The sequence below is a fragment of the Candoia aspera genome, chromosome 7, assembly GCF_035149785.1.
Source record: "Candoia aspera isolate rCanAsp1 chromosome 7, rCanAsp1.hap2, whole genome shotgun sequence".
Lineage (NCBI taxonomy): Eukaryota > Metazoa > Chordata > Lepidosauria > Squamata > Boidae > Candoia > Candoia aspera.
The window spans coordinates 19,656,884-19,676,645 of record NC_086159.1 but is presented as its reverse complement, the minus strand read 5'-3'; the positions used below and the strand labels follow the sequence as shown (position 1 = coordinate 19,676,645).

At 39.8% G+C, this 19,762-nt stretch overlaps 1 protein-coding gene across 2 annotated transcripts in view; it reads left to right on the top strand.

The window, feature by feature from the left end:
* Nucleotides 1–19,762, top strand: part of PTN (pleiotrophin) — a 104,254-nt gene that overhangs the window by 68,115 nt on the left and 16,377 nt on the right. For both annotated transcript variants that reach the window (XM_063308577.1, XM_063308576.1), the window contains exons 2-4: nt 3,357–3,466; nt 8,348–8,521; nt 13,941–14,102. In XM_063308577.1, coding sequence (XP_063164647.1) covers nt 3,358–3,466; nt 8,348–8,521; nt 13,941–14,102 — 445 coding nt within the window. In that variant the 5' untranslated portion in view covers nt 3,357. The remainder of the gene's footprint in view (nt 1–3,356; nt 3,467–8,347; nt 8,522–13,940; nt 14,103–19,762) is intronic.

The following is a 19,762-nucleotide window of genomic DNA, read 5'->3' as shown; positions in this document are numbered from 1 at the left end:
ATTGGAAAAATTACATGCAAATCCCTGTGTATTAGGGAAAGTTATGAATATGAATCAATTGAAATATGGATTGATAATAAAAAAGATCAAAATCATTACTGTAAAATATGAGCATCCTGTAAAATAGTAATAGTAGACAAGTAATATATTGAATATAGGTCTGGAGGAGTCTAAACAGTTGTGGGTATAACCATCAATTATACCCACAATACTAAAATATTAATATTTTTCAAGATTTTTAAGTCCATTTTTAATCATATAATAAACTTTATTTCAAGCAGATATGTCATTTACAAATATTAAAATATATTCTCCATTGTGGAAATTGTGTGTGCTTTGCCCTCTGCAGTAGAGGGCTTCCCTTCTCAGTAGTGTGCATCAATAGCAATTATGTGACTTTTTCACAAGATGGCTACCAGCAGGAGACTCTTAAGAGTGCCAAATGACATTTTCAAACACATTTCATGGTGAGAATTGCATCTTCCCTTGTCAGATTAGAGGCAGAATCTTTTAACTTCCTCTCAATGTGAATTTAAAACCTTACTTTTTGAAAACGGCATGGATTGCCTGAAGACAGGATGTGAAAGACTGCTTCCCCTAAGATCAGTGTTAACTATAATGTAAGATCTACGTTCACTTTGCCAAAAGGGCAAGGTCAGACAGCCTGGAAGAGGCAGTGCAGGGCTATATTGCCGGTCTAATATTGCAGTAAAGTTTTCTTCTACTAGTAGTCAAGATTACATTATCTGTGACAATTTAACTGGAATGTCCATGTTATTTGTAAAGAATCAGGTTACAATAGACTGCAGTATACAACTGAATGTGTGTGTGTGTGTGTGTGTGTTCATGCACGCATTCCTTCAAATCAATTTTTTTCTTGGCAAGGTTTTTGGGAAGTGGGTTGCCATTGCCTGTTTCCTAGGACTGAGAGCATGTGACTGGCCCAAGGTCACCCAGTTGGCTTTGTGCCTAAGGCAGGACTAGAACTCACGGTCTCCCAGTTTCTAGTCTGATGTTTTAACTGCTACACCAAACTGGCTCATTTATGGGGGAGCAGGGTTTTAATGTGTCTGGCTCCAGAGCAGCACAAAGTAATAGGCTTTGATTCATTTGTTTTGGTTATTTGATTTTGCCTTTCTGGGGAAATGCTCCAGAAGGGGATCATTCTTTCTACCCACATGATAAAGGCAGGGCTTTGCAGGAAAAATCACTCCACAAATAAATCTATAGGTGAGACTTGTATGGCATTTTTAAAGTGGTGGGAGGTTCTCCAGACTTGCCATGTGGCACCCAAAGGTTAGGTACAGAACTATCTCACCCATATAGAAGTAAGAGGTTCAACAGGTGGGGTGAGTCTCAGAAAGGATTCCTTGAACATTTAAAGAGACATGGCAAGGGGTGGGATGGAAAATGCATTCCCATCAATTCGTGGCCGTGATATATTATAATCTGAGAAAGCTTGCACAGCATAGCCTCTTGTTCAGTGCTTCAGATAGTTTCAAATCCTGAGGCCTACCAGATGGGGATCATAACCTGTGCTTTTGCTAGGCCTATCCCCAGTGCTTGCATGGTTTGTTTCAAAATGCAACTAATCTAGTTCTTGGCTACTTTCTGAGAAACATTTTTTTGTTTTCAGTATACTTCAGGGGAGAAAAAGTCCGTTTGTTGCCCAGCCCTGTCTTTCCTCCCAGTTTATGTTGTTCCTTCACAGAGGAGAAAGGGGGGACATGTGGACCAACCAGCCCTAACTTCTAGTGGAGAAAGTCCCTCTCTCCACCAGAAGGTCTCTGATCCCTAAATTAAACCCTAAGTTTTCCAGAGATGAGATGTTGCTGGCTTAGGAAGAGATCCTAGAATTGTGATAACTAGTTTGCAAGTCACAACTGTTAGGACAATATGGGGGAAAAGACAGGTTGATTTTATAGCACCCTGGGTATATTTTGTATTCCATCAGATGTTGAGTTGGAAGATCAAATAATTTGCTCTAGTTAATTCAGTGATGTGAATCTTGATTCATTATTCCTGGAATGAGGGGCAACACACACACACACACACAAATTAAATCAGATAAATGTAGGAACTTGTGTAAACCCACCAAATGTGAAAAAGAACCTTTTGAAATTATTCAAATACAGCTTTTTTCCAACCAAACCAGACTTTACTTTCCAATTACAGACATGCTGTTTGCTACCATTTTACTTTGTTCTCTGGTTATTCTTAGTTTGTAAACTACTCAATTTTATTGACATCTTCTTTCATTTCCTTGTTGTGGTTGTTTTTTGCTTAGGTCTCAGAGGAGCCCACTTAACTTGCCTATTTATTTTTTGTGACTGCCATAAACAAAGCAAAACACCTCCCTTCCTCGGGTCATTTTTAACCCTTGTAAACCTCTTCATATTGCTTTGATACTGTAATAAATATTTTGGGAATTATTTGCTAATTATTATATCAGGAAAATTAGCTTATGGGATGCAGATATAAAAGCAAACTTTATACAAACAAACTTTACTTAATATTCGGTCTTTTCCAATACTTGCACTTACCCTTCTCATCCTTCTCTGACATCATCATCCTATACATACTTGATGCTAAACTCCACTGAACCCTATGGGATTACATCCTAGTATACAAACATAGAATTGCATTGCATGCCCAATGTTTGAGATAACAGTGTGATTCCTCTGAGAACATCAATTGCCATATTTGGCAAGATGATGTCATAGAGACCCTTAATAACAACTATGTAGTCAGCAAAATTTATCTGATTGAAAACCAAGAGTAGTGAGGACTAAGCCAAAAGATAAACAGTGCAGAGAATTAACAGCACCAGGAGGAATAGAGAAAAGAAGGGAAGAATCCAGTATTCAACCTTACTGTAAGTTCAGTAATTAGGTTTTGGGGAGCGAGGGGAATTGGTTGATAAGCAAAGTGAGCGTGCTAATTTAGTGCATATACTGATATGAACGTATATTCTGTGGAATGTTTATGATGTTTCCAAATTGAAAGCTACTGTACTTCACATCCAGCAGAAGCTAAGGTGATAGCACAAAACTGTTAACAAATAACATTACAGGTGCAGATGATTTCCATGTCATAAATTATGGTTGTGTATTAAGTTATCTGTTTCATATCATGATTGCTAATGTGAACAACCTTTGCCTTTCCATATGGCTGGGGAGTGCTTGTCTTAATGAGCTCATCCTCTAATCTGTTGCTAATGGGCATTAAACCCCTTTGATCCATTGCCAGTACATTCTGGATACCAAAGATTGTTCTTTTTATCACTCCAGGCTGTCCTTACCTAATTCCTGACATCTGATGTTAACTTTATTTTTCTTTTCCCCATTAATTTCCAGGATGCAGAAACAGCAAGAACGGTGTCAGATATTTACAGTTCTCATCTTCACATTTATTTTCCTGCTAGCAGCTGTGAGTACTACTGAGGCTGGCAAAAAAGAAAAAATAGGTAAGTGCAAATAGTTATAGACATTTAGAGAGGTGGTGGCACATTGTAATTTCTGTTTCCATCTTTGTTTTACTTACAGTATGTATTGGTCTTAAAATTATCTGTTTCAGCTGATTGAAAAAAAATACTGCAGAATGTTGGGCTTAACCTCCTTTTTCATGCATATCACTGGTATCTTTAACAGGGGTGAGTGGAGCTTCGGGGAGGGGGTGTCTTTGTTTTAAGGAAAGCATCTTCTTGGACCAAAGCCACAAACTGGTTCCTTATTTCTAAGCTATGGTTGTGTCACTTCACTTCTATCAATTAAATTGTAGAAGCTACTTGCACAAGATGAAAGTGAATTGGCTTCACCTCCATGCTTTGCCAGGCAGGGCATGTGACCAACATCCCACGAAACAAAGCATGGAGGCTGAATGCACCTGCTTTGCCCCCTTTAACCATTAGCTGAATCCATCTAACAGAGACAGCAAAATCCAAAGGATGTAATTCAAGAGTTGGCACCAAATCTTGTGAGACACCGCAAGGTTGCCTGAACTCTCACCAGATTTTGGGTTCTTGCCCATAAGAATGCTGAATCTCAACACATACTATGATTTCCTATGACTTGAGCCATTGTTTTAATTTGGGGGTTCTTGTGGGTGAGAAGATGCCCATAGAAGTCATACTGCCAACTCCAGTATAATTAACGGGGTGTGTAACCTCATACTATTCCTGCATTTGTAGGAGGAGTGGACACATTCAGTTTTCTGACATCATGACTCACACTGATAGTTTCATTATAGCTGTTTTAACTGCAACAATAGTAATACTGATAATTTACAGAATAAAGATAAAGTGAAATAAATTTACATGCAGGGTTTATATATAACCAGAATAAGTAGGTGACTTTTAATGCTGTTAGCCATTCAGTTTACTGTTGTTCATAGAAAGAGCCCCATTAGCTCTAAAGAGGGAAAACAGTATAATTAGATTCCATATCAAGAGCTCACTCAAAACATTAAAACAATTCATATGGAAGATATATGCCAAATTGGCTTACAGTTTTTCATCCACAATCCATACGTGTCCACTGTGGGTTTGTCCACTCTTGACACAGGAGACTTAAAATCAGTCCATTAATCAACAGGACCTCTGAACAGTTTCTATCTTCTTATTTAGTCCAGACAGCCAAGATGCCTCTAAGAACAGCTAAATGTTATCTGTAGAATATGCTCCAAGATGAGAAGATGAATAATTTACTCACTCTGTGATATTAGCTGCTGACATGCTGGAATCCCTTTTAAAATACTTCTTTTATAAACCAAGACATGTAAAAAAAAAAAGGATGTGCCCAACATCTGGCCACAGATGAAGCAGGCAAGGAGAAATGTGGATGTGATCAGTAAAGAAAATCAGGATATGTAATGTTAAAATCACATTTTTCTTAAACACAATCCACATTTTTTTAAAATAAATTGATTATCCTGCTCCATTCTTACATTATGCCATTCAGAGTCACTTGTTGAGATGGGCAGCTATAGAAATAAAATAAATAAATAATATCTTGCCTTAAAATAATGATGCTGAATTTGAACTTTTTGAAAATTGGCAGCAGCTGAGGGGATCTACAGGATGGATCTCTGAGGACACTAATTGTATTAGTTCATCCCAGTGTGATCAATCTGCAGTCCCCAGATGCTGTTGAAGGTTGAGGTTGCTGGACATCAAATATCAGAAACATCTGAAGAACTATAAGTTCCTCACCTGTAATCAAGCAGGACATTTCGTTCACCATCTAACTGTAGATCATAGAATATATTGGCTGGGAGAGATATTGAAGATCATCAAGTCCAATCCCCTGCCTAGTGCAGGTATCCCCTACTACAGCATCATTAACAAACAATCATCCAGTCTTTGTTTATACACTAGCAAAGGAGACCCCTCTACCACCTGAGACAAGCTGTTGTTGACAGCTCTTACTGTTGGGAGATTTTTCCTGATGACCAACCAAAACCTACTTTCTTGTAATTGAAACCGACTGTTTCTTGTCCTGGAATAACTCCAGACAATTCTGCCCCACCTCTTACATGACAGCCTTTCAGATATTTGAAAACAGCTATCATTATCTCCCTGTATCTTCTCTTCCCAGGATAAATATACCCAACACTTCCAGCAAGTTAAATGGCATTGGGCCATATACAGCAAACTGATGTATCATTAAAAAAAAAAACTTTCAAGTATTTTTTATTACTAATTATTACTACAATTTCTATGCTGCTGTATTTCCTGAGACCCTGACTGGCTTACAATATTAAGGCCAGAATATGAGAAAAAAATTAATATAGTTATAAGCAATCAGTTCAATGCTTCATCATTTGAGATGGCATCTTGTTCATCCCAAATGAAGAGTCATATTTTTACAGTTCTCTGAAAATGTAATCAGAAAGGGGTGGTCCAAATATTTGGGGATAATCTGTTCCAAAAGAGGGAGGCAACACTGCAAAGGCTGAAGCAGAAGGTCTCTGAAGATGGCATTCCCTCTTGGGAGGGCCCTCAGCAAGTCCTCTCTTCCAGATTTTATTCAGCAGGCAGATTCAACTTGGAAAAGACAGTCATGAGAATAGCCAGACCTTGAGCAATACAGAGCATTAAAGGTGACTTTTAGCAATTTCAGTTGCACCTGGAAGCTAACTGACAGACAATGCAACTCCCGTAATAGTAATGTTACATAGATGAACCTAAATGTACCCATAGCTATCCAGGCTGCTGCACGTTACACAAGGTGAAGCTTCTGGATTATCTTCAAGGGCAACTGTATGAAGATAACTACGCATCAGTGGAACTAGCTTCATAGTTCACATATGCATACACTCAGGATTGTACCCCTGTCCTCCTAGCCATTGTTCTGCACTGGCTTTCTCTTTAGCTTCAGAAAAGATATTCAAAGGTGTGATAGATCCTTAGTATGGAATAGGGTTCAACTTAGTTTAGACCTGTGAACCCAAATTCATTGGTTAAAATGAATGGTAGGCTGGTGCAACCTCTACCCTTTTAGCCCTTAGGCTTCCTGGCACTGGGGTAGAGTGACCGGAGCACCCTTTTGGGGCATCCTAGGAGATGACTGAGGTGCCAGGTTTTTAGTTTTTGGTTTTAGTTTTGTTTTTATGACTTTTAAGGTTTTATATTTTGTGGTTTTACTATTGGTGTGAGCCACCCAAAGTTGTGTGTTAAGATGGGCATCCATACAAATCTTTAAAATAAACAAACAAATAAATAAATTCTCCTGCAGTGGCCATCATGTGATCCATGTTAGGCAGTGAAATAGCCTGACTGATTAGATTCTGTCACTGTGTCTTGTCTGACATCATGGCTGCTTGCCTATCCATCTATCCATTTTTTTTTCTTTTTCCTTCTTGAGTGTTGAATGGCAGAGTGAGGAAAGTGTCTGTCTTTACTTGTTATAGGATGTATCAGAAAGTAAGTAAGGGTCTGGTCAAAGACCATTCCCACTGGTCCCACATGCATGTAGCTCCCAGAATAACCACATGCAACCCCTGGTCTAAGAAGGCCACCCACCTTTCTAGGAATAGCAAAATGAAGCACAGAAACCAAATGCCAGTATAACAGAGAGTCTGGACATTTATTTTGTGCTTGCTTTGTTCATTGCTATATTACAAATATTACCAGTTTTGTTGATGAAGCTCATTCATACCATTTTTTTCCCATGGGACAGATTCAACAGAAATGATGTTGTCAAGTGCTTTGTGGTTTGTTTTAAAATATAGAGAAGCCATTAGCTTTTTCTTTTTTTGATAAAGGATCTAGGGACTTGCCAAAGTGACAAGATGCTGATGGTGTGTTTCACTGTAAGTGGCAATGGAGGAATTAAGTGCAGTAGAATCTGACAGCCTGGATGCATTGGTTTATGGCAAGGAAGACATATGTAACACTGTACCCACTTAATTGTCTGACTCAGTAAAGTTCTTAGAGAGGTCACATCTTGACATGGTGGGGGGAGCCGTTCGGCATAAAAGAGGTGCTGATTTTCAGAATAAGCTGACTGAAGCAATTTAAAGAGCCCCCTGTTACATTAATAGATAATTTGACAGTAGTTATATTGTTTCCCAGTAGATCATATTTTTCTCTCAGGCATATGAAAGATATACAGCAGTAATTATCATGACGCTTAACATTTATATAGCAATTATGTAAATTGTTTGCAAACCTGGCCAATTAAAGTTATGGATTGTGTGGAATAACTGTTTATCCATTTTATGTTTCTCTTAGAGGTCCTCATATTGTCTTTATGAGCACACATTTTGCATGTTTAGACAAAGTATAAAAAGTTCAATCCAGGGATGATATATGGCCTTCTAACATCCTGTTTATGGTTTCATAGAAGGTAAAGGCAAAAATTTGAGCTCCTCTGTTTCGCATTTTTGGAGATTTGGAGTGTTAAATGATCATAATGGAGGACTCAGTATGCTGCCCAGAACCTGGGATAGTCCTCAAGCTCTGGAAATTGTCCATCTTTGGTTTAGAACATCTGTTAGAAAGTGTCAGCCTTTTGAGGTAATCCAGAAAGGAAACCAAAGCCGTGAGTACTAACACTACCTTTATTGTAAGGTTAGGGTAACAGAATAGTGCAAGTCCGAAAGAACATCTCCCCTCACTTACCTTTACTTTCTAGAGAACTAGGGAGGGTCCCTTCTGAGATGCTTTCTTCACCCCCATTCCTTCTGGGGGCTGATACATCTCTTGCCAGACCATTGCCCTGGCTGCAGCTCTTCCTCCTGTCTCCCAAGGTTATTTTCACAGTCCATTACAGAAAGAACATTTGGTTTTCATACCTGGGAACTAACTATTACTATTGCTTGTTTTTTTATTTGTGACTCTTTTCAGAGAAGAAGGTGAAAAAATCTGATTGTGGAGAATGGCAGTGGAGTGTCTGTGTCCCTACAAGTGGAGATTGTGGTCTTGGGACCCGTGAGGGCACTCGGAGTGGAGTTGATTGTAAGCAGACAATGAAGACACAAAGATGTAAGATTCCCTGCAACTGGAAGAAGCAATTTGGAGGTAATATCCAAGGAAGTTTCGACTAATCACTATTTACTAATTAATCTATTATTATTTCTTTAAAAACTTGTAATTTGAAAAAGTTTTCCCTCTTAATCAGCAAACATTTAAATATAAAGATATAATATAAGCATTGAAACACCCACCAACCCAAAGGCACCTGTTTATTCATATTATTTCAATCTGTCTTCTTCAATGTTGACATACATTAGAAGAGCAACTTCCAGAATTCCAGCCAATGGCCATGCCAACTAAAAATTGAACCTCACAGTATTAACACCATGGATAGAACGGTCCATCGTTAGACCTAGTAATAGCTATAGGAAAACAGAAGATAGGTACTGATAAAACGATTCTAGAATTAGATCAGGAATTAACATATGGCATTGAGCATAAATCTGATGGTTCCAGAAACCATTAGTTGCTACTGCAAACTTATGACATGCTGCTGGAACGAAATAGTGGCCAAGTAGTGGTGATTACTATCATTGTTATTTATCTGTAATACCATTGTCTCCTGTCTCCAATGTAGTATTCTCCAATAAAGCAGTATCAGGGCCCAGTGACCTTCTATTAAAATAAACACCTATGTTTGTATTCTCAGCACTGCACGCTTGCAGCTGAATACTTCAACGCCACTGCCAATCTTCTCTCTTGCATATGTCCCATCACCACCTGGAAATCTTATTTATGTTGGGTCTACCATGCTGGCTTTTAAGAGAAGCCATCTACCATAGTACTGGGAGAGAGGTAGATGCCTTTTGTCCAGGATGTCCATAAGACTGGCATTTGGATGTTTGTTGAATTCTTTTTGGGTGGGTAAATTGGCCTTTAGGCCAGCAACCACTGTGCTAGGTTCCATGTAAACTGGTGAACATAAAAGTATAGTTAACCTTAATGCATAAACACCTGAGATACATTGGGATAAATAATCAATAATTGCAGGAGATCTCTTTTTGATGGGCATTGGTAAAAAAATATTTCCTTCAAATACTTAGTGCTTTTTACCTGCAGGCACTTGCCCAGAATTCAAAAGTGTTTTCTCTCAGCCTTGAAGTTTTTGATTTAATTAGAAGCTAGGGAGGGTAGAAATCAGGAGTTTGGGATCACATTTTTTATGATAATGCAGAACCCAAGTGAATTGGCAGCTTTTATCTCTCCAGGAGTTGAAAAGGAGTTCAGGGCAAAAGTAAATGATGGCTATGTCAGGTTGTATGGGTTAATTAGCTTAAAGTGTCTGGGACACAGATAAATTCTCACCAAGAGGGAGTCAGCCTTATGAGACAGTTAAAAGATAAAGCAAGGATGAAAATGGTAATTAGGAGCAATAGTAATTTTGGAAGGAAGGAAGGAAGGAAGGAAGGAAGGAAGGAAGGAAGGAAGGAAGGAAGGAAGGAAGGAAGGAAGGAAGGAAGGAAGGAAGGAAGGAAGGAATTTCCATCAGGCAGATAGGTAGATAATTAATTCAGTCTCACATTCATGTTAAAAACTTCCTGTTCCGCATAATGACCCAGAACTTTTGTTAGTAGCTAATGACTGATCCAAATATTTAGCATATGGTACATTCAGTCAGGCAGGGAAATATATCTGGCAAAGTTTCATTCATCTCTTGAAGTTGCCAAGAAAATGAAAGAAAAGAAAAGAAAGGAAAGGAAAGCTTATTTGGAGCATTTTATGGTGTGTGTGTTGTGTGTAGACATAGTCATAGACTCATTTCTGTTCCTCTGGTGCTTACTTACCATGCAGAGTGGCTAATAACATGTTTATTAAAGCATAGACAAATGACAGGTTTTGCAGTTTTCAGTGCAACAAAGCAAAGTTTGATCCGGAGTTATTGGCACTAGCTGAAAAATATGGCCCAGCTCCATTCCATGTCTCTTTCCTCTTGCAGCCATCTGGGCTTGAAGAATTGCTGCTTTGCCTCTTCCAGCCCCAGAATCTTGATTTTTGTTCTTCATACTCTTCAGCGTGGGAACATTCTTCAGCATATCTGGCAAGATGAGGAACTGTATTTTGCTCCCCCGAATGTATACTTGCTCTAATTATGCCACACACCCATCTCTGTAAGTCACAGTGCTGTTGGACATCTGGCAGTCTATGTGAGCTTCCTCCATGTGTTGGTCTGAGGGTCACGATATAACCCTGTACTTTGTGCAGAACTTCAGTTGGCACCCCAGTGGATGTGGCTGAAAATGTGGACATTGGGACTGTGATGCTATCCCATGTGCTTTCTTGCTTCATCTCCTAAGCTAACAGTGAAATAAATTGATACACAATATTTTTTAAAATGAAGAGTAAAATAAAATAGCAGATAAAATATCTCCCTAAAGAAGACCACCAGAGAAGGTACCTAACTAATCTGAATGAAGTCAACACGTGTCGAGACTTGCAAGTCGGCAGAGTGGGAGGGAGAACATTCAGGAGTGAGAATACTTCATGGTTGGACTATCTCTCATACCCACACTCAACTGGCTGAGCCATTGAAGACACCTGCAGGGAGTCAAGAGACTGGCACAAACTGAGGAAAAGGGGGTTGCATACCAGAGCGAGTGAAGGGGAATCATGAACTCATTGGGCTGTTTAAGTTAGGGAAATCATGGGAATTTTCATTCGCAACTTTTTTGCCATTCTGTACGATTCTTTCATTAAAGAGATTTCTACTGTATTTACGTATGAATTGGATTTAATGGTGATAGAGTGTTGCAGTCATTACATAAAGTTGTGAATGAAAGTTCCCATGCTTTCCCTAACTTAAACAGCCCAATGAGTGCATGATTGGCAACTTCAAGATGTGTGGAGTCCAACTCCCAGAATTCCCCAGCTGGAAGGATTATAGTATCAAAGTGATAATATATTCCTTGTTTTTTAAAATAAATGAAGGTCAGTTTGCACACTGATTTACAGATGTTTAAGGCCAACGTCTTATTCCTATTATTTTATGATCTGCAATGGGGAACCTGGGATTTGGTTCTGCTGTAGAATAAGTCCTTTCGATGTTCTTGAACATCATTCTTGGGGTTTTCCCTTTTGATCTTCCCTTCCATGCATCTAACCATAGCACAAACATGTCACAAGAGTCTTTTTCCCTGCCTTGTTCTCATGGCACTGCTCATTTCTGTGAATGAGTCAGGTTGAAGTTGTCTTTATACCAGTGTTAAAGTAGTAATTTCCCCATTATTTGAACACCATCCAAGGTCAGCCTCAAGGCATGCAACATATGTTAGATATTTTTTATCCATGACCTTGGAGGAAAGACAAATGACTGTAGTGACATAGTGGCAGGATAAAGTTAGGAAGTGGGAACAGCAGGTTTCATGCTAGTCAAGTTCTCTATTGATTCAGGAATGAGTGGATACCACTTCAATTCAGCAATGGGAAAAAGCTTAGAAGAAAAAATGCCACTGTTTGATTTGATTTTTTAGGAAGTTTTCCATCCTTGACAGATTGCTCTTAAGTAAAGCTCATTCTTGAGCTACCTAGCTTCCCTTGGCATGTCCTTTGCCAATAAAGGTTACATTAATTATCTGAATAATCTCACCATCCCCAGATTCCATCTTCTCCGTTCTACTAACTGCAGAATTTCAAGGTAGCCTGTGGGGAAGATTTCAGCCTCCCAGGACCTTCGATCACTGACCTCAGGGTAGTAGTGATAGAACAGAGAAACTGCTACCACAATATTACCAGAGACATCCAAATTAGAGCATATTAGAAAGTTCTACTCTATTACAGAAGGTTTCAACAGGGGTAGTGGGTTCTTAGCCCATTACATTTGTTAATTGATAAGATAATCCTGAGTGCCCCTTCCTCTGACATATCTTCCTTTCAATCTCTGCTATATTGTAACCCATTAGCTCCCCACCTTGCTTTCCCCATCCCACCCCCCTCAATTCTTTGTATCTAAAGTCATGTCATAGTGAATCCACTCCATGCATCTAATGAAGTGAGCTACTGATCACCAAAGCTTATGCTCCAAATAAAGATGATTAGTCTTGAAGGTGCTACCAATGTCCAAGACTTTGCAGAGAAGAAGTGGCTGAATAACTCATGTGGTGGGGGCTTTTTTAGGGGGAGGGGGTAATTCTATAAGGATGAACTAGTAAGGTTTATAATTCCCCTTTTGATTCTATTTCCCAGAAGATTTCTTGACTAGTATCAGACTTTGTTATCAGCTGATAAATAAATGTAAGGTTAACTGTTTCCCCATTCTTTAGCAGAGTCATAAAAGTTCATAAATGTATACCCAGATTTGATTATTTCCATAGTCTTCATAAATGGTGTCTGCTGGGAGAGGGGGAATGGGGTGTGTCAAAAAACTCAAGATGCTGACCACAGCTGTTGTATGTAACTGAAGCTCTACCGCTTACATACACAAAAAGGGGCAGGGCTTTCATCACATGGTTGCGGCCACTATCGTCACTTTTTTGACACCCCACCCCTACCCCTGGTCTTTATTTTTATCTACTTGTGTGTTTAAACATTGCTTTTTTAAATTATTTTATATACTGTCGTTTATTATTCACTTCTTTGTGCCTGTATTCTTCTAGTTCTCAGTGCTATTTTTCCTTTTGGCTTTGTTTTCCTCTGTCCCCCTTTTTACTATCTACAATTAAAAACAAAAATTAACTTTTAAGTTTTACTTTGTTACTGTACCACCATTCTTGTTGTTACTGCTATTTCTTTAAATTGTTCTCTTAACTGTTTGCTTATGTTTTCTGGACCATTTTATCTGGATTCCATAACGGGGTCTATCACCCTGTAATAAAATTAGATAGGAGAATTTTGAGGGGAATTCTAGTGAGAACAGCAGAATACAGTAAGATTAAGAGAACTTCATGGCAAAGGTATGTGTACATCACTCTCACATTATTTTCAACCCTCCTTTCAAAAGGCATTCACTCTATGGCAGTGTTTCTCAATCTTGGCAACTTGAAGATATGTGGACTTCAACTCCCAGAATTCCCCAGCCAGCATGTTGGCTGGGGAATCCTGGGAGTTGAAGTCCACACAGCTTCAAGCTGCCAAGGTTGAGAAACTGCTCTGTGGTAAATTTTCCTTGTGATTCTGTGACATGCATTCAGAGATATGTGATTGTGACATCAGCATGCAATTTGCATCCTGGGTTTGTGGGCACTCCATTTCCATCTTGTTTACACCTCTACTGCTGATGAGCAGGAGTCGGTACCTAGTTTCTTTGGGAAGCATGTTTGAAAACCTGCTTAATTCATTTTACATATTCAGTTTTGAGTCCAGGATGCAGTGACAGTGGATGTGGTTTTATAGTCTCCACCATGAACATCTGCCTTACTGTATGTATTATTCTGAATAAAGGCTGGGTAAAATACCTTTGGTATTATGCTAAGCCCTGGTGTTATCAGCTGCTGTTAATAAAATAAGTAACACAGACATTTATTTTTCACAGCGGAATGTAAATACCAGTTCCAGGCATGGGGGGAATGTGACCTAAACACTGCCCTGAAGACTCGAACTGGAAATCTAAAACGAGCCTTGCACAATGCGGACTGCCAGAAGACCGTCACCATCTCAAAGCCCTGTGGGAAGCTTATCAAACCCAAACCTCAAGGTAATACCTCTTTGGGAATGATTGGATTAGGGCCTCTCCCATCAGTGCTCCTAAATGTAACTCTTTAAACTCTCCTGTTTAAACTCTCCTGTTGCCAAAGAAATGGCTCAGAAATAGAGTTCCAGCATCCAATTCAATAATTGGATTATTGAACGGATTAAAAACAATCCAGGATCTCTGTTCAAAGGACAAACTACAGAGGAAGGCTCTGAAAAACTGTTGACAAAGCAGATGGTTCTGGTCCAGATGGACCTGTGGTTCCACCCAGGGCATGTTTTCATGGAAAAGTATTGGGATGACCCAGTGAGTAAAGAATTTTAGAGGGTAGCCATCTGTCTTTTGAATAATAAATTAGTTTAATTAAGTCTGTGTGTGTGTGCGTGCATAAACATATGCATATGTATATGTTTATGTATATGTCTGGCATATCACCCATGCTTTTTGCACAAGAGTTTTCAGTTTAGTAAGTAAAAACTACCTATCATTATTAGAAAGGACAGCTGTTATTCTGTAATTTCTTATAACGTTCAACAATTTAAAAAAGCCCCCAAAGTTAATCAAACATGCTTTTTATTTAACTGCCTTTGCTGGTTTAACAATGGCCCACAATAATTTCCCACTAAAATCCTTCATTGATTAATTTATCCATTCATCCTGATTAACATTTGCATCCATATCCGTTTTACAGTGAAGAAATTTACTTAGATTTCAGTCCTACACCCAGTTACCTGGGTTATCAGAATCCAGTTGGGTTATCAGTAGGTTGATAAGATGCTTCCTGTGCATGAGGAAAAAGGCTTATAAGCATGGAACAATCTGACCTTGTAGAAGAGAAAGATTTGGAGAAGATTTTCTAAAGCGGGTCAAATAAGGAAACTGCAGAGGACACATTTTGCTCATGGACTGAAGATTCCTCACAGTTGTTTTATTTAAGTTGACTGTCTTCACCTGCTTAGGTAGAAATGGTATAAGCAGGACTGATAGTGGGGAGGGAAAACAGGTATTTCCCATATGTTGGACTGAAGAGGAAGAATGTATAATCAACCTGACCCATTTGGGTTTTGTGCAAGATATATTGTTTCTTATAGGATTGTCTAAGAAATGCTAAAAAAAGAAAAGAAAAAGGATACTCTATACAACTTCAGCAAAGGATCGTTACTTCAGCAAAGGATCGTTACCTTGTCATGGTGCTGGAGCTTGAGCACCTCAATGATGCCATGAGCTAAACCGTGAAGGGACACCCAAGATGGGAAGGTCATGACAGAGAGGTCAGACTAAATGCGATCCCTGGGGAAGGTAAGGGCAACCCACCCCAGTATTCTTGCCGTGAAAACTAAATGGATCAGTACAACCAGAGATATGTCAGTATACCATCGGAAGATGAGACCCCCAGGTTGGAAGATGGTCAAAATGCTACTGGGGAGGAACAGAGGATGAGTTCAACTAGCCCCAGACGTGATGACGCAGCTAGCTCAAAGCCAAAAGGACGGCTAGCGGCCGACGGTGCTGGTGGTGAATGGCAAATCCGATGTTCTAAGGATCAACACACCATTGGAACCTGGAATGTAAGATCTATGAGCCAGGGCAAATTGGATGTGGTTATTGGTGAGATGTCAAGATTAAAGATAGACATTTTGGGCGTCAGTGAACTGAAATGGACTGGAATGGGCCACTTCACATCAAATGACCACCAGATCTACTACTGTGGACAAGAGGACCACAGAAGAAATGGAGTAGCCTTCATAATTAATAGTAAAGTGGCTAAAGCAGTGCTTGGATACAATCCAAAAAATGATAGAATGATCTCAATTCGAATTCAGGGCAAGCCATCTAACATCACAGTGATCCAAATATACGCCTCAAACACAGATGCTGAAGAAGCTGAAGTAGAGCAGTTCTATGAGGATCTGCAGCACCTATTGGATGACACGCCTAAAAGAGATGTTATTTTCATCACGGGAGACTGGAATGCTAAGGTGGCCAGTCAAATGACACCTGGAATTACAGGTAAGCATGGCCTGGGAGAACAAAACGAAGCAGGACACAGGCTGATAGAATTTTGCCAAGACAACTCAATGTGCATAACAAACACCCTCTTCCAGCAACCTAAGAGACGGCTTTATACATCGACGTCACCAGATAGACAACACTGAAATCAGATTGACTACATCCTTTGCAGCCAAAGGTGGTGGACATCTATACAGTCGGTAAAAACAAGAGCTGGAGCTGACTGTAGTTCCAATCACGAACTTCTTCTTGCACAATTTAGGATCAGACTGAAGAGATTAGGGAAGACCCACAGATCAGCTAGATATGAGCTCACTAATATTCCTAAGGAATATGCAGTGGAGGTGAAGAATAGATTTAAGGGACTGGACTTAGTAGATAGGGTCCCGGAAGAACTATGGACAGAAGTTTGCAGCATTGTTCAGGAGGCGGCAACAAAATACATCCCAAAGAAAGAGAAAACCAAGAAGCAAAATGACTGTCTGCTGAGACACTAGAAGTAGCCCAAGAAAGAAGGAAAGCAAAAGGCAACAGTGATAGGGGGAAATATGCCCAATTAAATGCAAAATTCCAGAGGTTAGCCAGAAGAGATAAGGAATTATTTTTAAACAAGCAATGTGCGGAAGTGGAAGAAGACAATAGAATAGGAAGGACAAGAGACCTCTTCCAGAAAATTAGAAACATCGGAGGAAAATTCCAGGCCAAAATGGGTATGATCAAAAAGAAAGATGGCAAGGACCTAACAGAAGAAGAAGAGATCAAGAAAAGGTGGCAAGAATATACAGAAGACCTGTATAGGAAGGATAACAATATCGGGGATAGCTTTCATGGTGTGGTCAGTGAGCTAGAGCCAGACATCCTGAACAGTGAGGTTGAATGGGCCTTAAGAAGCATGGCTAATAACAAGGCAGCAGGAGACGATGGCATCCCAGCTGAACTGTTCAAAATCTTGCGAGATGATGCGGTCAAGGTAATGTATGCTATATGCCAGTAAATTTGGAAAACACAAGAATGGCCATCAGATTGGAAAAAATCAACTTATATCCCCATACCAAAAAGGGAAACACTAAAGAATGTTCAAACTATCGAACAGTGGCACTCATTTCACATGCCAGTAAGGTAATGCTCAAGATCCTGCAAGGTAGACTTCAGCAATTCATGGAGCGAGAATTGCCAGATGTACAAGCTGGGTTTAGAAAAGGCAGAGGAACTAGGGACCAAATTGCCAATATCCGATGGATCATGGAAAAGGCCAGGGAGTTTCAGAAAAACATCTATTTCTGTTTTCTTGACTATTCTAAAGCCTTTGACTGTGTGGACCATAACAAATTGTGGCAAGTTCTTAGTGGTATGCAGATACCAAGTTCTCTTGTCTGCCTCCTGAAGAATCTGTATAACGACCAAGCAGCAACAGTAAGAACAGACCACGGAACAACAGACTGGTTTAAGATTGAGAAAGGAGTATGGCAGGGCTGTATACTCTCAACCTACCTACTCAACTTGTACGCAGAACACATCATGCGACATGCTGGGCTTGAGGAATCCAAGGCTGGAGTTAAAGTCTCTGGAAGAAACATTAACAATCTCAGATATGCAGATGATACCACTTTGATGGCTGAAAGTGAAGAGGAACTGAGGAGCCTTATGATGAAGGTGAAAGAAGAAAGTGCAAAAGCTGGCTTGCACCTAAACCTCAAAAAACCCAAGATTATGGCAACCAAATTAAGCCAGACTGCTCACTTGAGGGAATGATATTAAAGGTCAAACTGAAATACTTTGGCTACATAATGAGAAGACAGGACACCCTGGAGAAGATGCTGATGGTAGGGAGAGTGGAAGGCAAAAGGAAGAGGGGCCGACCAAGGGCAAGGTGGATGGATGATATTCTAGAGGTGATGGACTCGTCCCTGGGGGAGCTGGGGGTGTTGACGACCGACAGGAAGCTCTGGCATGGGCTGGTCCATGAAGTCACGAAGAGTCGGAAGCGACTGAACGAATAAACAACAAAATACAACTTTACCTTCAGTTTTAACTATGCATTCTCAATTCTTAGTGAAAGAAGTCTTGTAAACAGTAGTCTTAGATAGAAAATGTATTGCCATAAAAAGCAAATCTGGTATACTTGGAAAACCAGACAGAATATGAAACACATCTGGAAGACACTAGGTTGGGGCAAGTTAAATACCCAAACAGAACATTTTTTAAAAGAAGTAATTTATCATAATCTTGGACAGTCATGTATTCAAAATAGAAGGGAAAAAAATTAACAGCTCATCAAGGATGCATCAACTAAGGCACCTCATGTAGTGGTGGCATTTCACCTTGAGAAAACATTGAAGTCAGCATGATCTGTCTTGATCAATCAAACCATCTCACTAATATTGGCTTAATATACATGCACTATGCACGTGCAGGCACTGGTGTTATCAAATGGTGTGACCCCTGTTTTGCTTCAAAGAAGCACTTTCCTCAATTGTCCAAGGATGGAAAGTATCCCTTTGCACATCTGCACGGCTTTAAAGCTCATCCAATCATTTTCCAACAGGATTCTATAGGTCATGGATGGGGAACCATGACTTTACAGGTGTTATTAAACCTTAGCTCCCAGAATCCCTCACCACAAACCAAGCTGGCTAGGGCAACTAAGAGCTGTAATGCAGCAACAGCTAGAGAACCTCGGGTTCTCCATCCCCAACCCTGTTGTATGTGGCAATACAGGAAAAATGAAAATGATGGTCCATTAAGTGCACCCATCTTCCTCTGAAGGAATAAGTTGCCATTTAATTCCTAGCACCAAGAGAGCTATTTGCTCTAACATAGGCATACCTGTGGCAACCCAAGAAAAAAATATGCTTTCCCGTCCTAATTAACTGAGTAGTGTAATGAGCTCTGCAGCTGCAGAAGATGGTGTGTACACAGAAATCCTGATAGTGGGAGTTGAGGCGGAGAGATGTACTACTGTGTCTAAGACAAGGTATTGTGCGTCCTTCGCAAAGGTGCACTGCTTGGTTGCTTATTTGCTGGCTCAGTATTATTGCTGTTACCTAAAACGCTACAGAGCTTAGTCAAATAGCAGGGGGTTCTTTTGGTTTACTCAGCTGGTTATTGAGATGATGATTAGATGGGAACAGGAGGAGGTAAGAACTTTCTACCTTAGCTTTTACTCAAATTTTCAACCTTCAGGGGAGACTTTCTATACTCAGCGGTGCAGATAAGTAATTTTAAACGTTGGATTTAATGTTGCTACGTCTCATTCCTCTTTAGGTGGTAAATGTCTTTTATTTTACATTCTTCAAAATCTGTGATCCAGTCCTGCTGCATTCTCCCCGTTCTTCTCATTCTATTGAATAAAACCTGAGATCTCTCCCCATAGTCCTCCTGACTGTCCATAATGTTTTGCAAATGCCTCTAGAAGGGAGAAATTGCCATCACCTCATCTAAGCTGAGAACAGAATACATGCAGCATTCCTCTCTGTGCAGCCATCCAGCTGCAGGTAGCAGCTTATCTCAGAACTGCCTTTGGGTTCTAGACAAACCCTTTTTGATGTATTGGAAGGGCTGTAGGTTGCCCAAGTGTTTGGGTGGGAAGGAGTAAAGAGAGGCCTCTTATTTAGTTCAGCCATGTATAGGCATAACGTTTTTTTCTGATTTTA